The sequence below is a fragment of the Theropithecus gelada genome, chromosome 7b (assembly GCF_003255815.1).
Source record: "Theropithecus gelada isolate Dixy chromosome 7b, Tgel_1.0, whole genome shotgun sequence".
NCBI classification, from domain to species: Eukaryota; Metazoa; Chordata; class Mammalia; order Primates; family Cercopithecidae; genus Theropithecus; species Theropithecus gelada.
Window position 1 is genome coordinate 79,667,372 of NC_037675.1, and position 17,515 is coordinate 79,684,886.

Here is a 17,515-nt window from a genome sequence, read left to right on the forward strand (position 1 = left end):
TGTTGCCTTACATGTCAGTGTATTTTCATAGCATAATAAAAATAACATCAACAACAACTGTTATAAAGCTCTTATCAGGCTGGGCATGGTGGCTCATGCCTGTAATCCCAGCACTTTGGGAGGCTGCGGCAGGCAGATCACCTGAGGTCAGGAGTTCGAGACCAGCCTGGCCAACATGTGGAAACCCCATCTCTACTAAAAATACAAAATTTAGCCAGGTATGGTGACACACACCTGTAATCCTAGCTACTCAGAAGGTTGAGGCAGGAGAATCACTTGAATCTGGGAGGCGGAGGTTGCAGTGAGCTGAGATTGCACCATTGCACTTTAGCCTGGGCAACAGAGTGAGACTGTCTCAAAAAAAAAAAAAAAAAAAAAGAAAAGAAAAGAAAAGAAAAAGCTCCTATGTGTAGGTATAAATTTATATATATTAATCCTTAAAATAACTTTAGAGGTAGGCATTATCATTAGTCAAAATTTATGATAGGAAAGTCAAGGCAAAGAAATGTTTAACAACTTTCCTAGTGTCACAAGTTAGAAAGTAGCACAGATGGAAATCAAATCTGGCTCTGAAGTCCTTGATCCCCCATGCATCACTGTCAGGTATCAGTATATATGTCAAATGTGTGTGTGTGTAAATATAAGCACGTGCATACCTTCCCAGCTAGACTGAACTCTAGAGGTCAGGGATGATATCCCACACTTACTTGTATCCCCACTAGTCTATGCATGTGGTAGATACATGAATTGTTTGGATAATTGGTTGTTGGTACTTCCATTCACTGTTGAGGGGCTTGAGATTTTTAGCAGCAAGTAGGAGTGTTTGAGGTAGAAGGCGGAGAAGCAGAATTTCAAAATAGACCTGGGCATGATGGAATTCTTGGTTTCTAGTTTTTAACTCTGCAAGCTCTGGGGACAGGTTTGTGCAAGAAAATGTACTGATTTTGTAAAAGCCCTTGAAAGTGGAAGAAAATTCTTTTCTCAAAAAGCAAAATAAAACAAATCATATTATGGTTACATGGTTTCTCCCCCAATCCTGTTTCCTGTCACACTGATTCATATCCATTTTGCTTTATTGGCTATAAAAACAAAGTTTTGGCATCAGGATCGCATATCTCGTTTTCTGGCCTAGTATTTCTATTTAAGGGTTTTATAAGTCGAATATGAACATTTTATTTGAGTGGCAATACTGCAACTACATATGTAGTTTAATAAAACCTGATAAGTACATATTTGAATTTTTAAAACACAGGTGGTGAGTTATTTGCATTTTAAAAGGATTCTTCCCTTTATGAAAGGGTCCACTGCAGGTTTCTATTAAATATCCAATTCCCCTTAGTGCATTTATTATATGATTTAATTTACCAAAACGTGATTTATAGGCCACTCTAAAGGGGTGGCTCTCAAGTTCCAGTAAGCATGGGAATCACTTGGGCAACTTGTTTAAAATTCAGATCTGGCCCCCATTCCTTCCCAAAATTCTGATCCATTAGGTCTTGGGTGAAGCCCAGGATCTTTGTTTTTAAATAATCATCTCCAGGTGGCCAATATAGATCGTCAGTGAAATACACTTTTTGGGAAGCACAAGATAAGGTGCAACTGTAGGGGTTTTTATGAGGCTTGAATCCCCTCTTACTACGAAATGTCCTGTTCACTCTTTATTTGGTAAATTTAAAAAATATTAACATGGGTCAAATAAAGACTCTTCCATCTCTTTCCTACTCACTTCTTCCTGCAGCTGCCAAACATCTTTAATCTCGGGAGTGAAATGTTTGCCCTTTTTAACACTGTATTTGACTCTTAGGTAGCTCTTCAGATCTTCCTTATCCTTGTTTGTTTTTTTTTTTCTCTCTCTCTTTTTTTTTTTTTTTTGAGACAAGGTCTTGCTCTGTCACCCAGACTGGAGTGCAGTGGTGCGATCACAGCTCAATGTAGCCTCAAACTTCTTGGCTCAAGCGATCCTCCCACCTCAGTGCCCCCAAGTGGCTGGGACTACAGGCATACACCACCACCCCAGCTAAGTTTTTAATTTTCATTTTGTAGAGACGGGGTTTCGCTATGTTGCCCAGGCTAGTTTTGAACTCCTGGACTCAAGCTATTCTCTTGCCTTGGTCTCCCAAAGTGCTAGGATTACAGGTGTGAGCCACTCTTGTGAGGGTCACCTACTGAATTCATACACCTGTTCTGTCCCTGTTTCCCTTGCCACATACTCCAACAGACATTTTAAGAACAGTTATTTCTATGGAAGTTTCTCTTAATCAAGTCTAGGGCCTTTTCTCCTGTCTTCTTACTATACCCTTCCCCCACAAAGACACAAAATGAATTTTTTGAACAAAACAAATCATGAGAATGACTTGTTTTGTCATGATTTCATTCTTCCATGAATATTTATTCTGGTCCTAGAGCAACAAATACTCAAATTGTCTATTTAAAATATTATTATAGTTTAATGAAATTTGTTTAAAAAATAGACCCCATGACATTCGTGGCATGTGTATCTGTGTATTTAATATATCATTGATCTTTTAAAAGTCGGTTGCTTGACCTATATTTTGTCTCTGATTACTTTTCTAAATCTCTAGTAATCTCCAAAAACATTTAGAGATTTCCATACTTTAGAGGTTTTTTTTTTTCCTTTATTAATCCCCTATATCCCTGAATTTTGCTCAGAGTAAAGGTTCTCTGGAGTGATTTGGATATTGTCAAATATCTCCAGTAATAACAGAACCAATACAAGAGCAGATAACTGGTACAGTTAGTTCCTGGTTGAAAATCTTTTCTTTTTAATAGATTTATCAAGGCTTGTGCTTTCCTGAACCAAGGAGCTCTTAATATCCCTGTTTGCCTTCCATAATAATATAACCAGAGGTTCTCTTATCTATTTACTTGGAATTTACATAGCTTTTATAACCATTCAGTGTTGGGCTAGTCCTCCCTGATCAAGTGTGGAGGCCTTTCCAGGAAAGATGGTAGGGGAGAAGTGGAAGAAGTGGTGTCATTGTCCCTGGGCTAACATGACAGTGATAGAAACAGTTCCAGGCTGTCTGAGCAACTCTTGCAAGCAGGAACTTATTTGGTACATTCCACAGGATTCAATTTTTGTAGAAAAGACTATCTAGAGGAAAAAAAAAATTGGATGGTAGTCTCTGGAAGGTGGGATTGCAACTGATATTTTTATTTTTATTCTGATGATTTTTCCCAAGTTTCTACAGTGACCGTGTATTACTATCATAAGTAATTTAAAAGAAAGAAACCAACTTTACCTGGCGTCTTAAGTCTGCTTCCCAAGGGACTTAATCTTTAACAGATCTATCACAAATCCTACTTTTTGCACAGAACAGTGGTAAAAGGAAAGTTCTCGAGATTAGGCCCAGAGCAGTTCCGCAAACACAAGACTGTAAGCTAGAAAGCCAGGCTTTCTGCCCAGCAGCAGGAAGGCTGGGGTGTCCATGCTTGTTGCATGTCCCAGGATATGTGCATGTGGAGTCTGTGATGTGTGAGCAAGCGCGTGGCCCTTGCCACTCCTTTTTCTACTCAAGAATTAAGATTGTATTGCTTTTGAGATTTTAACTTTGTCTTCTTTCTTTTTTTCCTTACCCTTCCCCGCTCCTCTTCCCTTTCTCCCTTTTTCTCTTCCTCAGGCCTCTCCCACCTCATGATGAGTGAACAAGGTAGGTGCTTTGTGCTTGTGGTCCTGCAGCTGCCTGAACCGCTTGCCTCCCTGCCTCTGGCTGGTCACAGAGCCTCATTGTCACTGGCAGGCCATTCGCTGCGCTGCCTGTCCTTCCCGCATTGGGCCAGGCTGGCTGCAGGACCCTCCTCAGTGGGGGTGGGGGCACCGTCCTTGATGCATCGTGGTTTCCCATCCCCATTGTCCCCTTGGCTTCTCCATTCTCCACCGCCATTTGTCATTTTGGGCGCTGGCCCTGCTGGGCTGCATCCAAGAGGGAAGCATGAAACCAGGCATGACGGTGTCCATAATGGGGGTGAATGAAGCTAATTTCAGAGCAACCAAGCGGTTAACTTCCTCCTGCTCCTCCCTAGGCCCCATGCCGGGGCTCCAGGATGGGGGAGAGGAGCTGGGCTCCTCCCTGAATTTCCCTCTGAGGAACGGTTTGCTTTTTGTCTTCCCCTCCATTCCACTGCCCATAATGATCTGCTCTCCATGGTCAAAGGAAGCCGTTGGGGGTTTGACTGTTTTCAGTTTTATATAAAAGCAAAAACCACCTAAAGAACATGTTAATGTCCTCATGGCGGAATTCTAACTCATTATACACCCTGAAGAAAACTGCATATAAAGATCTGTAAATTCAGCATCTGCAACCTAAAATATTCAAATATGCAAGGAATGAACTGTGCAGGAAATTCAGCTCAGCTAAGCACAGGGTGGGCTGTGAATGAAGCCTTTTTCTCCTAAATAAAAATTTTCCACATTATCAGCCTAAATCAGGAGTTGAGAGCTGAGCCTACTTAAAATTGTCTTTTCCTTCACAGTTCAATTGCTGCTATTGTGTTTCTTCTGAGCCTTGGGATGATTGCAAGATTGGTCTACCTGCCTTGCCCTATAACCAAAAACTCTAATTTTTCTTGACTATGTCTTGTTGAAATATACATGGGACTCAGTACCTCTTTCAGAGGACCAAAGAAAATGGGAAAGAGGGATAATTCCATATTTTCCTGTTTTTCTTGATCTCATGAGGAGGGTGGGACTTCCTCTCCCCTGCTCCCTGACATTGAGTCCATCAGACATTTTTGACATAAAGGGCAGTATCATCAAATCAAGGAACTGCTCAAGGCTGGAAGAAGTTTGTTTATGGTATCCAGTTAGCTGTGGAAGTGGGCAGTCAAGGGTATCCTGAACTGACAAAGCAAGGTAAGGAGGAAGCCTGCTTTTCCAATGTAAATGCATCCTCCAGACCTAAGCCAAGATCAGTGGTGTAGACTTCAGCAATTTCAATAAAGAGATGATTTGGTAGAGAGCATATGTCAAAAAATAGAACTGGGAGAGGAGATCAGGTGAGTTCTCTAGTATTAGAAGGCGCTCTAGAAGAGGCTGAGATCAAGTTTCTGTTCTTGCAGTTTAACCAGGGAGGGAAGGGCCAACAGCAAGTGATTATGAGGTGGACATGAGTAGGGGATGTGCCTGATGTTGAGCTGTGTCCAGGTAGCTTGAGAGGGTTAAGCGCATCTCTTTGAGGAACCGAGCTCTATGAATTGCTGGAATTTGATGACTCAACTTTGGTGACAAGTTACACCAGCAAAAGCAGACTCTTAGAGTCCCAATAACCTCCCCCTACATTATTTTTTCCCCTCCTATATTCTTTAGCCTTATGCTCCCAGGCGCCCCTCAGGAGTCCTCCAAGCTTTATAGTAGCCTGGAGAACTAAGTGCATCACATCATAGGACAGAGTGTGGCCGGTGGGATAAGCTGATGGGGACTTCCTTGATCTTGATTTAGCTTATTGCAGACACACTGATGCAGCATGGATATCTTGGAAGGTTAAATCCCAACACTGGTATAAAAAACATTTGGACAGCCTATATTATATTCCTTATGCACAACACGGAGCTTCAAATACAACCATGCTCTGGGGGAATAAGTCTGGTACCTTCTAGAAAGAGAGAAAGAAATAATGACAGACATGGATGTTGTGAATTCCTCTTTCAAGAGGTTTTCAAGAAAGGATGCAGAATTCTTCTGGGTGACTGGTGCTACTAATATTTTAAGTTGCAACTTGAAGTTTAATCTGTTTTTAAGGCGGTCCTTTGACTGCATTCCTCTTCCTTTCATTCTTTTTCATTTCCTATCCACTTATCTGTTCTCACCCATTTGATGATTACCTAAAAAACTGATACTCTTCTTCTCACCAGTACTCCTTTCCTTTTCCTTATTCCTTCAACATGAAAAAAGGAGGTTTCTGTCTGGTTTCCACTGAATCTTATTAATTTGTTTTTGATGCCCATAAATATGTGTGGAAATATTTACATATGTTGTGTGTACACCACCTATACATGTGTGTTATACTCTTAGTCCTCATAACTCATATTAATGTTAGGAAAATACAGGAGAACCTATCTTCTCTGAGATGTTCCCTAATAATTTTTATATTAAGTGCATGCAATTTCACGTACAGTGCAATTTCAGGCTGTGCAGTGCTGTTTGCATGCAGACTTTGTCATGTTTCTGAGGATGGGACTGAGAAGAAATGAATGGGATGGAGCTTGAACATGAAGCTGAGGGAGCAGCCTTGCTGGTCACAGCGTTTACTGCTTGTTTAAACTTCCACGTTGTATGTTTGTTTTGCGCTGCCTCCTCAGGATGTTGCAATGCTACTGCCTTTACTGTTGCGAGTTTTTGTTTTGTGTGTTTTACGTCTCTTTGTGTGTCTGCAGTGTGCTGATGTTTGACTCTCCTTGCTCTCTCTCTGTCTCTCTCTCTCTCTCTCGCCGCCTCCATGGTGGGACACCATGCTTCCTCTACTTACTTGGACCTTCATTTCTGTAGGTAGAAGTAAAGGTAGAGCTCACTTTACTTTTATCATAATAACTATCAATCTGCGTCTTGAAATATTCATGCATCCAAGAGGATTGTCGATTCTGAATGCAGTCCAGATTATAAATTAGGATTGTCGATTCTGAATACAGTCCAGATTATAAATTAATGGTTTTAACAACAACAGAAAAATAAGAATAAAAATAAAAAGCCAGTGCTATCATTTCCCTTCAGTGCACTTCACGTTCAGTGTTTGGGGATGATTCTGTATTGGCCTGCCTCCCTCTAAACTGAGGGTGGGCCTTCTGCATGATCTTGTACTCTTTCTAGCAGGAATGGGGGACTCTGAAAGTGGTTACACAGTGTAGGGAAGATACATGTTACTTCCATGCAGGGTGTTCTAAGATCCCCTCCTAGTAAATATATTGAGGGAACAGGGGAAGTATGAAATTATGCATCATTATTGCTATTACTTGAAATAACTGAATTTGGGGATAACATTGGTGGGGGAAAGATGGTAGACGAGAAAGGGAGAGTATTGGTGAATTGCCTGAAATTTTATTTAATGTGGAATTGCGAGGGGGGATATTTATTTATTTATCTTTTTTTCCTGTGTTGTATTTCCTGTATATGTGGGATTTGGAATTTTCTGATGGGGTAATGGGTTCAGAAGGGTGGGACTGGGAGGGTGTAAAAGAACACAGGAATGAAAATGTGTTATACAGTCAGGAGGAAGAGGAGAAAGAGGTAATGTAGGATTTTTACTTACAAAGCCAGCCTTTTGCCAGGTGGGCAGAGAAAAGGAGAGAGGCTGAGCGCGCGAGCTTGTGCCAGCACTCTGACATGCCTTTCATCGCATCACACCTTTGGGTAACGCATCCATTTCTAATCAAAGCTCTCAGAGACCCAAGCCTAGAGAACCTGGCTCACTAGCTCAAATTGGATTAGTTGTTCAGGAGTGAAGGGAGAGGTTAACTGATAAATTATAAATATGTGTCTGCATCTAGTCTTCCCTGCTTCCTCCTTCACTCTGCAGCCCCTATCTCAATGAGTATGTGTGCTGTCTCTTCCTTCAAAGACTGGCAAGTAACAGAAGTAGGAAATGTGTTTTATGCCATGAGGATGTTGAAGAAAGAAGGGGCCGACAAGTTATTGAAAGCATGGATTCAATGACGCGTCTGTGAGCTGGCTATCTCTTATTTGAGTTTTATGCTTTTCTGGGTCTTTGAAAAGTTATGTATGGTTGCCTTGGAAGCAGTTCAGTCCTTTCCACTTTGGGGTTGGTTGATTGCCTGTTCCTTTTATGCAAATCCCAGGTGGCTTCATTCTCAGAAATCTGTCATGGGGAACCCTTACCCCATTGCTAAGTTGGTATCTTTTGAAAGGAGGTAGGTGGAAAAGCGGGGAGAGGAAGAGGAATAAATGATTACAGGGCTACATCTGGCTGTATCTCCACCTCACCACTGACGCTACTCAGTGGAAGGCACTGGTGACCTCAGAGGCACAGCCACCAATCTGCCTAGGACTCAACTTTTCTGATGCATGTGGCACTGTTGCCTCTTCTCTCAATGGCAATGCATTAGAGTCAGTCTCTGTCTCCTTGTCTTTCCCTAATCCCTTACAACATCCCATAAAATAGATGTTTTAAGTGTTTTTTAGATTTTGCACGTGAGTATCTTCTTTCTCTGAGTCACTGCTACTACCACTACTAGAAGCTGTTAACACTTACGGAGTACTCGTCATGCACCAGCCATTGTGCTATATGGTTAATGGACTTGTCACACTTAACGCTCATAACTCGTCTGTGAGGTAGGTGGTGGCATTATTCTTGTTTTATGGATAAGAATAAGGCTCAGAGTCAGATAACATAAGTTGATGACTACTAAGTGAGAATCGAACCCAGAATCTGTGCCCCTAACCCCTACTCTACACTGCCTCTCCCGGATACAAGGGTGCCCTCCATGTTTAAGCCTTCTAGCTACCTCTCTGCACTGACCTGTCATAAGTTCCAGCCTACCACCTTGCATTCTCTGTAACATACGTCTATGTAAATGCCCCACTAAGGGAGGCACTTCAGTAGGCTCAAAGTCAACCTTCATATCATCTGCCCACAAACCAGCTTCCCTTTATGATGTCTCCCCGTTTGTTAATGCAGTTCCCACTCGCCTTATCACCGGGTGTGAAACCCAGGAATTACTTTCTATCATTCTCCTTCCTGAACCTTCCTACTCCCAGGCAATTGGTAGAGAGAGAGCTTGTTGAGACTCTCCTCCGGAAAGTCTCTTGCATCTCTACTGTCAGCTCCCTGGATCAGTTTCCAGTTAGCACTTACTCAATTATTGACCTCTCCTAATTAGTCTTTCTGCCTCTATTCTCTTCCAGTCTATTCAGTGGTTGAGAATTGCTTAAACTCTGCCACCCACCAAATGGAGTGCAGGATTAGTTATCCCACTTTCAAAGCCTTCCCTTATATGGTCCTGTTTACCTTTATCCTGCTCCTCCGTTAAGTTTAGCTACAAAATTGCTGCTCCAGCCAAGTGGAATACCAAATAACCTCTCTAGAATTTCCTCATCTCTTACCTTTGCTTATTCTGTTTCTCTACCTTCTAACAGCCCCTCATCCCCTTTTTTCTGCCTGTTGAAAAATACATATATTTCATTTCTTATGTGACATTTTCCTTGAATGCTCCATTCAGAGTTGGGCTCTTCCTCCATGTACCTCTCTAACAATTTATATGGAAGTTAATCGGGAATTGGACCGCTCCCCTCTACTAGATTGCACATATGTTGAAGACAAACGTATTCATTTGATAACATCCAGATGTGTCTGGCATAGTGTGTTCCATGCAGAAACGACTCAGAATCTCTAATCCTCTAATCCTCTTATTCTGCTGTTGTTTATCTTCCTGAAAGTGAAAATAAAGCAAAATTAAAATTAAATCGGGTCATGTAGCTCATCTGTTCCAAAATTTTAGGTAGATTCTTGTTGTATAATTGTCAAGGTGCCTTCCCTGCTTTATTTTCAGTGGGCATACCCCCTCTGCCCACCATCACCCCTGCCAGCTCCTCCATCTCCCAAAGTCCCCAAGTCACTCTGCTTGTATCCACACTGTGTTCTCCCACCTTCGGACTTTTGCTCAAGCTCTACTACTCTCTTTCTTGAATGTCCTTGAACATGCTTCTCCCTCTTATCCTTGAAGATCCAAGGCTCCTAGGTCTGCCAGACTTTGTGCTGTGTTATAAGGTAACTATGCCAAACTGCCTTGAGTCACATTTACTCATGTGTTTCAATCCACTCCCCACAACCTGTCCCACAAAAGACCAAGACCTGTGTCTTCGCTGTCTCTGTCACTCATTCTACACAAACTCAGTACTAGGGCCAGAGTTGTACTTAATGAATGCTTACAATATTAAGTAATGGTTTAACTGAACTAAACAACTGATTTTAGATATGGGGGAGGGGAGATGGACAGGATTAGATTTTCAATGCTGATATTAGTAATGAAATCACTCTACTTACTAACATGTGTTCCTTATCACAACCCTCATGACCCCAAATCACTGAGCAAAGGAGCCCCAATGGGTCATGAAGTGAGACCACGTGTTCTGGCTCCAGTTCCCTCCTCACTAAGGCCTTCTCTGGCCCTGTGTGTGCAAGTGTCAGAGGGAAAATTTTATAGATTACACCAGAATAAACATGGGAGAGGTCTTGAATTTATTCTTAGACATTTGTCAGAGAAAAGAAGGAATATACCTCAGATGTTGTCATTCTTTTAAAGCTGATTGATGAAGTAGTAAATCCGTAATGGAAAGAATTGTCAAGTTAAATCTACAGAACTGAGCAGGGTGGGTAGGCTATAACAAAAACCACTCTGTTCAGGAGGCTGTTAGGCAGGACATGGCCAAAAACAAGCCCGAACTTACCTAGAAGTGGCTCACACAGAGGACTTCAGCAACTAGCCTTGGTCAGCTGTTCTGAAAGCCCCCATTTAAGTGTTGAGAGTATATTTTGGCCTTCTTCCCCTTCTTCTAGTCCATTTAGGGATTACCCATTCTGGATGAGGTTACCAAATACCTTCCCTTGAAACTGAACTCAGGGCAGGGGTCACAGACCCAAAAGCCAGCAGGGCCCTGACCAGTATTACGAAGTAGACCTGGGGATAAATAGTGTCCTAGTGTAAGAGAAGCAATAGGTCATGGTGGGAATCATGACAAACTGGAGAGCGCAAGTGCCATCAAAGGCAGCAGCCTCCACTCTGCTCCAGCTGATCGCTGCCACGCAAGGATGCAGGCACAGTCACCAGATGCTCAAGAAAAGCCAGAAGTGGACGTGATAAAAATGTCATCTCAAAGTATCTTCTCCTCTATACGTACGTATGAACACACACACAGGTGTGTACCTGCGTGCCAGATGATTTGGTGCATGAGCCGTAAGTTTTTTACCTTTGGTTTGAGAATAAGGGAGGAGAAAAAGATGCCTTCAAAATTTCTTACTGGATGTCAGTAGTGGGAGGTAGTTTGATTAATTTTCTGTTTGACCATTGCTGTGATCAGTTACCAGGAATCCTTCCTACCCTTGGCACTACCTTCAGAGAGGCTGGTCTGTGTTGGGTAAAGTTGCTTTTGTAGAGTGGTGTGGGAAAGTGTGGGGAGGGTATGGAGAATGCAGAGCATGACCTGGGAGAGAGGTATCTGACATCTTCAACAATGATCAAGAACTGATTTTTAAACCTTTAGGGCAGCCGGGGCAGCAGGGGGATTTCGTTTCTTTTTCCCTTTGCTCTACAGAGTTTTGTATTCACTGGATTAGATAGTGTTGACCCTAAGATCTATTCTAGTCCTTTAGCGTTTAGAAGGCCCTTTTGATTTGTTTATGTGTATTTTTCCCATGTAGATTTGATCACTGGCCTTCTAGTGCTAAGCTAATCAACACTGGCCAAACTGGAAAGGGATAATCAAGCTACATGAATTTGAACATGATTTCATGTAGATTGCATTTTACTGGTAATAACATTAAGAAAGCTGATTTGAGGAGTTGAACCCCGTCTTGTCCCTGCTGGGACTTGAGAGCCCTGAAAATAAGTTACTGCCTTGATAGCCAACTGTGTATGCAAATTCATTTACTAATGCCAGCTACTAATTATGAAAATAAACTCATCTGTGCTCTATAAATATCTAATTATAATAAAATAGGGGCAGTATTACATTTCCATCTCTTGTCTCATCTGTTTCTCATCCACCACTGATTTGTCCTCTTGACAATGAATATAAAATCGCTTTGTTTTTTGAAGAAGCCTGTTTTCCATGTATGTTTTCTTCTTCTAATGTTTTGAAAGTCTGTGGGGGAAAATAGATTTATTTTAAACATAAAAAGTAAATTGCTTGATTTTAGCAGCTCTGTATTTTTGGCAGTGATGTCTTTGAGATGGTGCTTGAAAAATATGAAAAGTGTGTTTTTTTCTTGTTTAGAAATTTTCACTGGACACCAGACATTTTTTGCATGGATGTTTCTTGGAGCATTCAAAAAAATGTTAATGTGAACAGAAGATTTATTAATAAAATGTACAATGTATCAGTAGAATGTTTTAATTAAATTCCAATTGACAATACATAAAAGAAATTATTTCTCAGATTTTGAAACAACATGTCTGTCTCCTCCTCCTCAATGATCAATTTGGATTTATTGATTACTTATAGATTTTATGTCTGCGTATATATGTCATAAAACACTTTCTCCTCTAAGGTATGAATAATGATCTATCCTTTGCTTATCTAGTTGAGTTGGTTAACCTTAGAAGATATGTAATTTTCAACTGTAGATCAATATGTATACACACATAAATCTGACTTTGATAGCACCTACAGGCAAAGAATGTTTGGAATTGTGTTGTCTTTAAGATACATCTCATTTGCAAAGACTTTGAAAGAATAGTCTGATGGAAAGATATTTAATGAGAGAACAAGCACAGTGCATTTCCCCATGTGCTTAGGCTTGTACATGCTATCATCTGTTTCTTAGTTGTGTAGGGCAGTGTATATCTGAGTATAGGTACAATTTGTGCAAATACATATTAATAGGCTTATACTGGTATATTGTGTTTTTATATGTAGTTGCCATTTGTAGGTGTACTGAAAATAATAGATTCCAGGGTGACATGTATCAGAATTTAGCAGATCCTCTGCTATAATATTAGAAAAGCAATGTGTATTTGGCATTCAACAAATATTGATGGAGAGCCAGCGATATGCTAGGTACTGAGTACACAGAAACTGAGCAAACATAGACCCAGCCCTCTGACACCTTGCTCACAGTCAATGGGAGTTTGAAAATAGCTTTCAGATGTAACAAACACCTCTCTTCAAGTAAAAAGTCTTAAATGCACTGTTTTTAATGTATTTTTATATATGCAGTTTTTAAATTAATTTTTTATTTTAAAGGGAAATTGTTAGGTAATCATTTAGTCAGATCACCCATGCTTTACATTATCAGAATCATAAAAGAAAATGTGCTTTGTGTGTGAACACATAGGGAATTTTTTATTTGCTTACTGGGGATAGCATACACAGTGCAAAGTATATAAAAGGCATGCTCTTAAGCATACAGCTTGAAGGTTTTTTTTTTTTTAACCTCTGTATAGCTATGTAAATACCATCCAAATCAAGAAATAGAATATGCCCATCACTATAAGGTTCCGTTGTGACCCTTTCTGCCATTTTTCTTTATTAATTGATTTATTTTTTTTAAAATTGCCATTTATCTTTAATAAATACATGTATTTTCCCCACTCAATCCAAAATTGTGTTTATCCATGTAATAATCAGTAGGCAGGCTCTAGGTTGCTTAACTTTCTTTAAGAAGGATTAACCTTGTGAGACACCCAGGCAGTGTGGTTTTTCACTGTGTGTAAATAGAAGCAAAAATATTGTCCTCTTGTGAGGTAGCTTTGCCCTGTTTTTGATTAAGCACAGGTTTCCCTCTATACAAAGAGAATATCTAATTGATATTATTGAGTTTTTCTCTTTTTTTTTCCTAAGGCATTTAGTGGTAAGCAGAATAACAGAGGTGGAAAAGACCATAAGCTTTGTAAAAAGCCAGACTAATAACACTTTTTGATGGACATCTGATTGTAAAAGTGCTGCATCTTTCATTAAAATTTACGTGTAAAGCAAGGGCAGGCGCGGTGACATGAAACCTAATGCAACTTGCACATCTTGACATAATAACAATCACAAGAAACTGGAGATCCCAGATGGCAGCTTGGCCTTTGCCATCCTTTTAATAAGCTACTAACTGCTAATTATTTCAGTCTTTTGGGCAAGTTAATTTACTGTTGACTCTTAAAGAGATACTGCTCTTTTTTCCCCCAACCCATACAAAACCGAGACCTTCCACCTGGAGCTTTGAAAAGTGCTTCCGTGCAGGTTGGAAGCTTTCCAGCCGGTTGTAACAACGATGGCAAGTATTGGGATGAAAATGTTGCTTAATAACATTTTCTTGTTTTTTTTTTTTTTTTTAAACGAATATAGATAATTTAAAAAATTTGTTTGAAGAGCCATTGTGTGCGTGTGCATGCATGTGTGTGCGTGTGTAAGAGCAATAGATGGAGCAGCCAATGCAGGGAGAAAATCTGAAATTTGGAGCCTATTTAAGAGTGAAAGAACAGCTGCCTTTTAAATGGTTGCTAATTCTGACAATTAATGCTGTTCTGTGAGTGTGTGATTTTCTGTGATAGCGGTTAGGAAGGATGATGGTGTGTAATAGCTCATTTCCTAAGCTTTATGGTAATGTAGCATAGTAAAGACCATAGGACTGAAAGATAACTGGGTCCCCCACGCTCTGCAGCCCTTTTAAATGAAACTCCTGCAAAGCCTGCTTTTCTCTGTACTTTGACCTCCTTGGGATGATTTCATATTTTAGCACAGACACAGATTATTAAATGAATGATGTGCAAGTGGGCTTGGATGCATCAGATCTGAGTTTCGAAAAGAACCTTATTTGCAACGAGCTGCCTGACAATCAAAATATTTACTTAAAGATAAGCTAAGGACTATGCCTCGCAAATGCCTGCAGATCTGTTATTGAAATGAGAGTCAGTACATTGGCTTGATACTATACAAAAATAAATCTCAAACCTCAAATACTATTGTGTGTGTGTGTTTGTGTGTGTCTATTATACTGCTCTCCAAATAAAAGTCTTTCAAACAATAAAGAAATATAGAAAAGTCTCTCAACCCATTTTTTTGAAATATTTGAAATAAATTTGTTACTATAATCCGTTGTTCCTTGTTGCTGGTAATAATTGCTAAATGGCAAATACGCATTGAGCAACACACTCTTCTATTATTAGTGATATCTCTGAACCCGAACTTGATAATGTGAGTTTTGTGGTCCAATATTTTACCTATAATGGCTTGTGTGCTATGAAGTTGATGAAAGGACTGTGAAACTCAATCAAATATTAACCTCTTGCTTATTAAACCTAGACTTATTAAACCTATTTGTGTATTAACTGGGGAAGTTTTAAATGTTCTGTTTCTTTAAAAACAATGCATTATATGATTTCAAAATAGGCCCAAGGAAAAATAGAAATCTGGGTGAATTTGAGGAAGTTTTGTTGTCTTGTAGAACCTGGTATTATATAGCACGTTCAGCCAGATGGTCATCTTCCGAAAAAATTTTGAGAAATGCTAATAATGTTTATTGTTTTAACTTTTTCTTTAGGTTTGGGGTATATGTGCAGATTGGTTATATAGGTGAATTGTGTGCCATAGGGGTTTGGTATATAGATTATTTTGTCACCCAGGTAATAAGTATTGTACCCGATAGGTAGTTTTTCCATCCTCTTTCTCCTCCCACCCTCCATCCTCTACCCTCAAGTAGTCCCTGGTGTCTTGTTACCTTCTTGGTGTTCATGTGTACTCAATGTTTAGAAATGCTAATAATATTTCAAGGAAAAAAAAACTGGAAAAAGTAAGTTCTGAAAACATAGTTTTAAACTAAGCAGGTTTATTGACTGCGGGACTTCTCAGAGCCTTTGTTTTGACAAGGCAAATTACAAACCTCTGAGAAGGAAAATGTACATTTCAAAGTAACCAAAATTTATTTGACATGAAACCCTTTTTTATGATTTTCATTTTGGATGAAAATAGCTAGAATTAGAACTAGTTAGTGTTCAGTTAAAAAAACTTTGGACAGTAATTTTAAAGTAGCTACCAAAGCTAATATTATAAGGCTTAATGACTGTAAAACTTGAAGGAAGCTTTTGGCTTGGCTTAACTCAAGAATCCTTTTAACTACATTTTCTGTTTTGATTGGGAATAGTTTTTTTGGAAGGGTTCATTTAAATAGGGAAATTACTGCTTCCTGGTAAAGTACACACCACAGATGTTAAAACAACTGCAGTTTTAAAGATACTAGTCTGGTTAGAACACTTCCAGTTTGTATTACCTGAGTATTTAAACAGATATCCATATAGTGTGTGTAAACAATACTTCTGAGAATGGCTGCTTAACGCTAGGAAGAGCTGATCTCAGCATAACATGAGAAAACTACTAGGAACTTTAGTCTTATTTGCTTTCCAATTTTGAGCAGGTCAACAGTCATCATGGTTATTTCTCTACTGTCTATCTAATGTCATTCATCCTGAGAGTCTGGTTATGAATGACTTTTTTTTTTTTTTTTTTTCCAGACAGTTCAACATGTAGGTGAAAGAATTGCTTTCTGGTAGGAATTACTTGTTTAGAAGTCATTGGCTCGGCTAAGGATTTTGTGGGCTGTCTCAGTGCACAGCTGAGGACTTTGTCCTATTTATGTGCTGTCTGTTCAGTATGAAGTGGCAGCCATTGATCCATCTGTAGTACACCATTTGCCTGGAGCTGTTTATCTGGTCTTGGAGATATAGTTTGCTGAGCCAGGCATACACTCCCTTGTTTCCCCAAGTGACCAATAATGAGTCTTTACAAATGCCTTGGCCCAAATTGTTATGAGTGAGATTCTGCAGTTCTAAACTAATTGAGCCATGTGACAACTGAACCTGGAATACTAGATCTCCAGGTATGAATAATTCTAACCTCGGGTCAGCATTATGGAACAAATAGAACAGTGAGATATATGTGAGGACCTAATTCAGAATGCTGGGGAATAAAATATAGTGGGTTAAAGTACTGATGGTAGTGTTTGACCCTCACAAGCTATACAACCTTGTTAAGCTTCATTATCCTAATAAGCAAAATGGGAGCAAGAATACTACATACTTCGTAAGGCTGCTGAGAGGACCTATTGAGACAATAATATTAAAGGCTTATGGTAGAGCTTAGCCAACATACATAAGCATTAGTTTAGTTATCTTAAACATTAACAACAAACTTTAATTATTATAAATATATCTTGTCAATATCAGCATCACTCATTAAATCTGGGAACTTTGAACATATTATTCAATCTTTTTGACCATCTGTGTTTTTACCTGTAAAATGCCTACTTGGTAGGTTTGTTCTGGCTAATAATTGATACAATGCAGGTGAAAGTGCTGTGCAAATTAAAATAGTACTACACAATGTTAAATAATAAGCAGTTCATGAGAATACAAGCTCCATAAAATCAGAGGCAGTATCTGATTTTGTTTGTCTTGGTATATCCAGTGCCTGTAACAGTGCCTGCCCCATTGTGGAAACAACTTAGTAAATACTTGTTGATGAGTTAAGTAACTTCTTAGCAGAGTTCTGCAACAGGGCCAGCCCCAAGCCTTCCTGAGATCCCATTATGTTTTCAATAGAAAGAGTCTTTGTGTACCTCCATTGCAAGAGGGAATCATTAGTCTCTTCCTTTAGAACAAGTTCGTCCAACCCCCAGTCTGCGGGCTGCACACGGCCCAGGATGGCTTTGAATGCAATCCAACACAAATTCTTAAGCTTTCTTAAAACATTGTGAGATTTTTGTGTGTGTGAATTTTTTTTTCTAAGCACAGCAGAAATCATTAGTGTTAGTGTATTTCATGTGTGACCCAAGTCAATTCTTCCTCT

General features: G+C 39.7%; 1 protein-coding gene across 16 annotated transcripts in view; it reads left to right on the forward strand.

The window, feature by feature from the left end:
* NRXN3 (neurexin 3) overlaps positions 1-17,515 on the forward strand; it is a 1,630,631-nt gene that overhangs the window by 51,420 nt on the left and 1,561,696 nt on the right. For 7 of the 16 annotated variants that reach the window (XM_025391720.1, XM_025391722.1, XM_025391730.1 and 4 more), the window contains exons 4-5: positions 3,642-3,675; positions 7,450-7,463. The exons of 4 other annotated variants lie outside the window; for them this stretch is intronic. In XM_025391720.1, coding sequence (XP_025247505.1) covers positions 3,642-3,675; positions 7,450-7,463 — 48 coding nt within the window. Of the gene's footprint in view, positions 1-3,641; positions 3,676-6,505; positions 6,518-7,449; positions 7,464-16,777; positions 16,800-17,515 lie in introns of all 16 variants that reach the window. 5 more of the 16 variants (XM_025391723.1, XM_025391719.1, XM_025391733.1 and 2 more) reach the window with 3 other exon arrangements.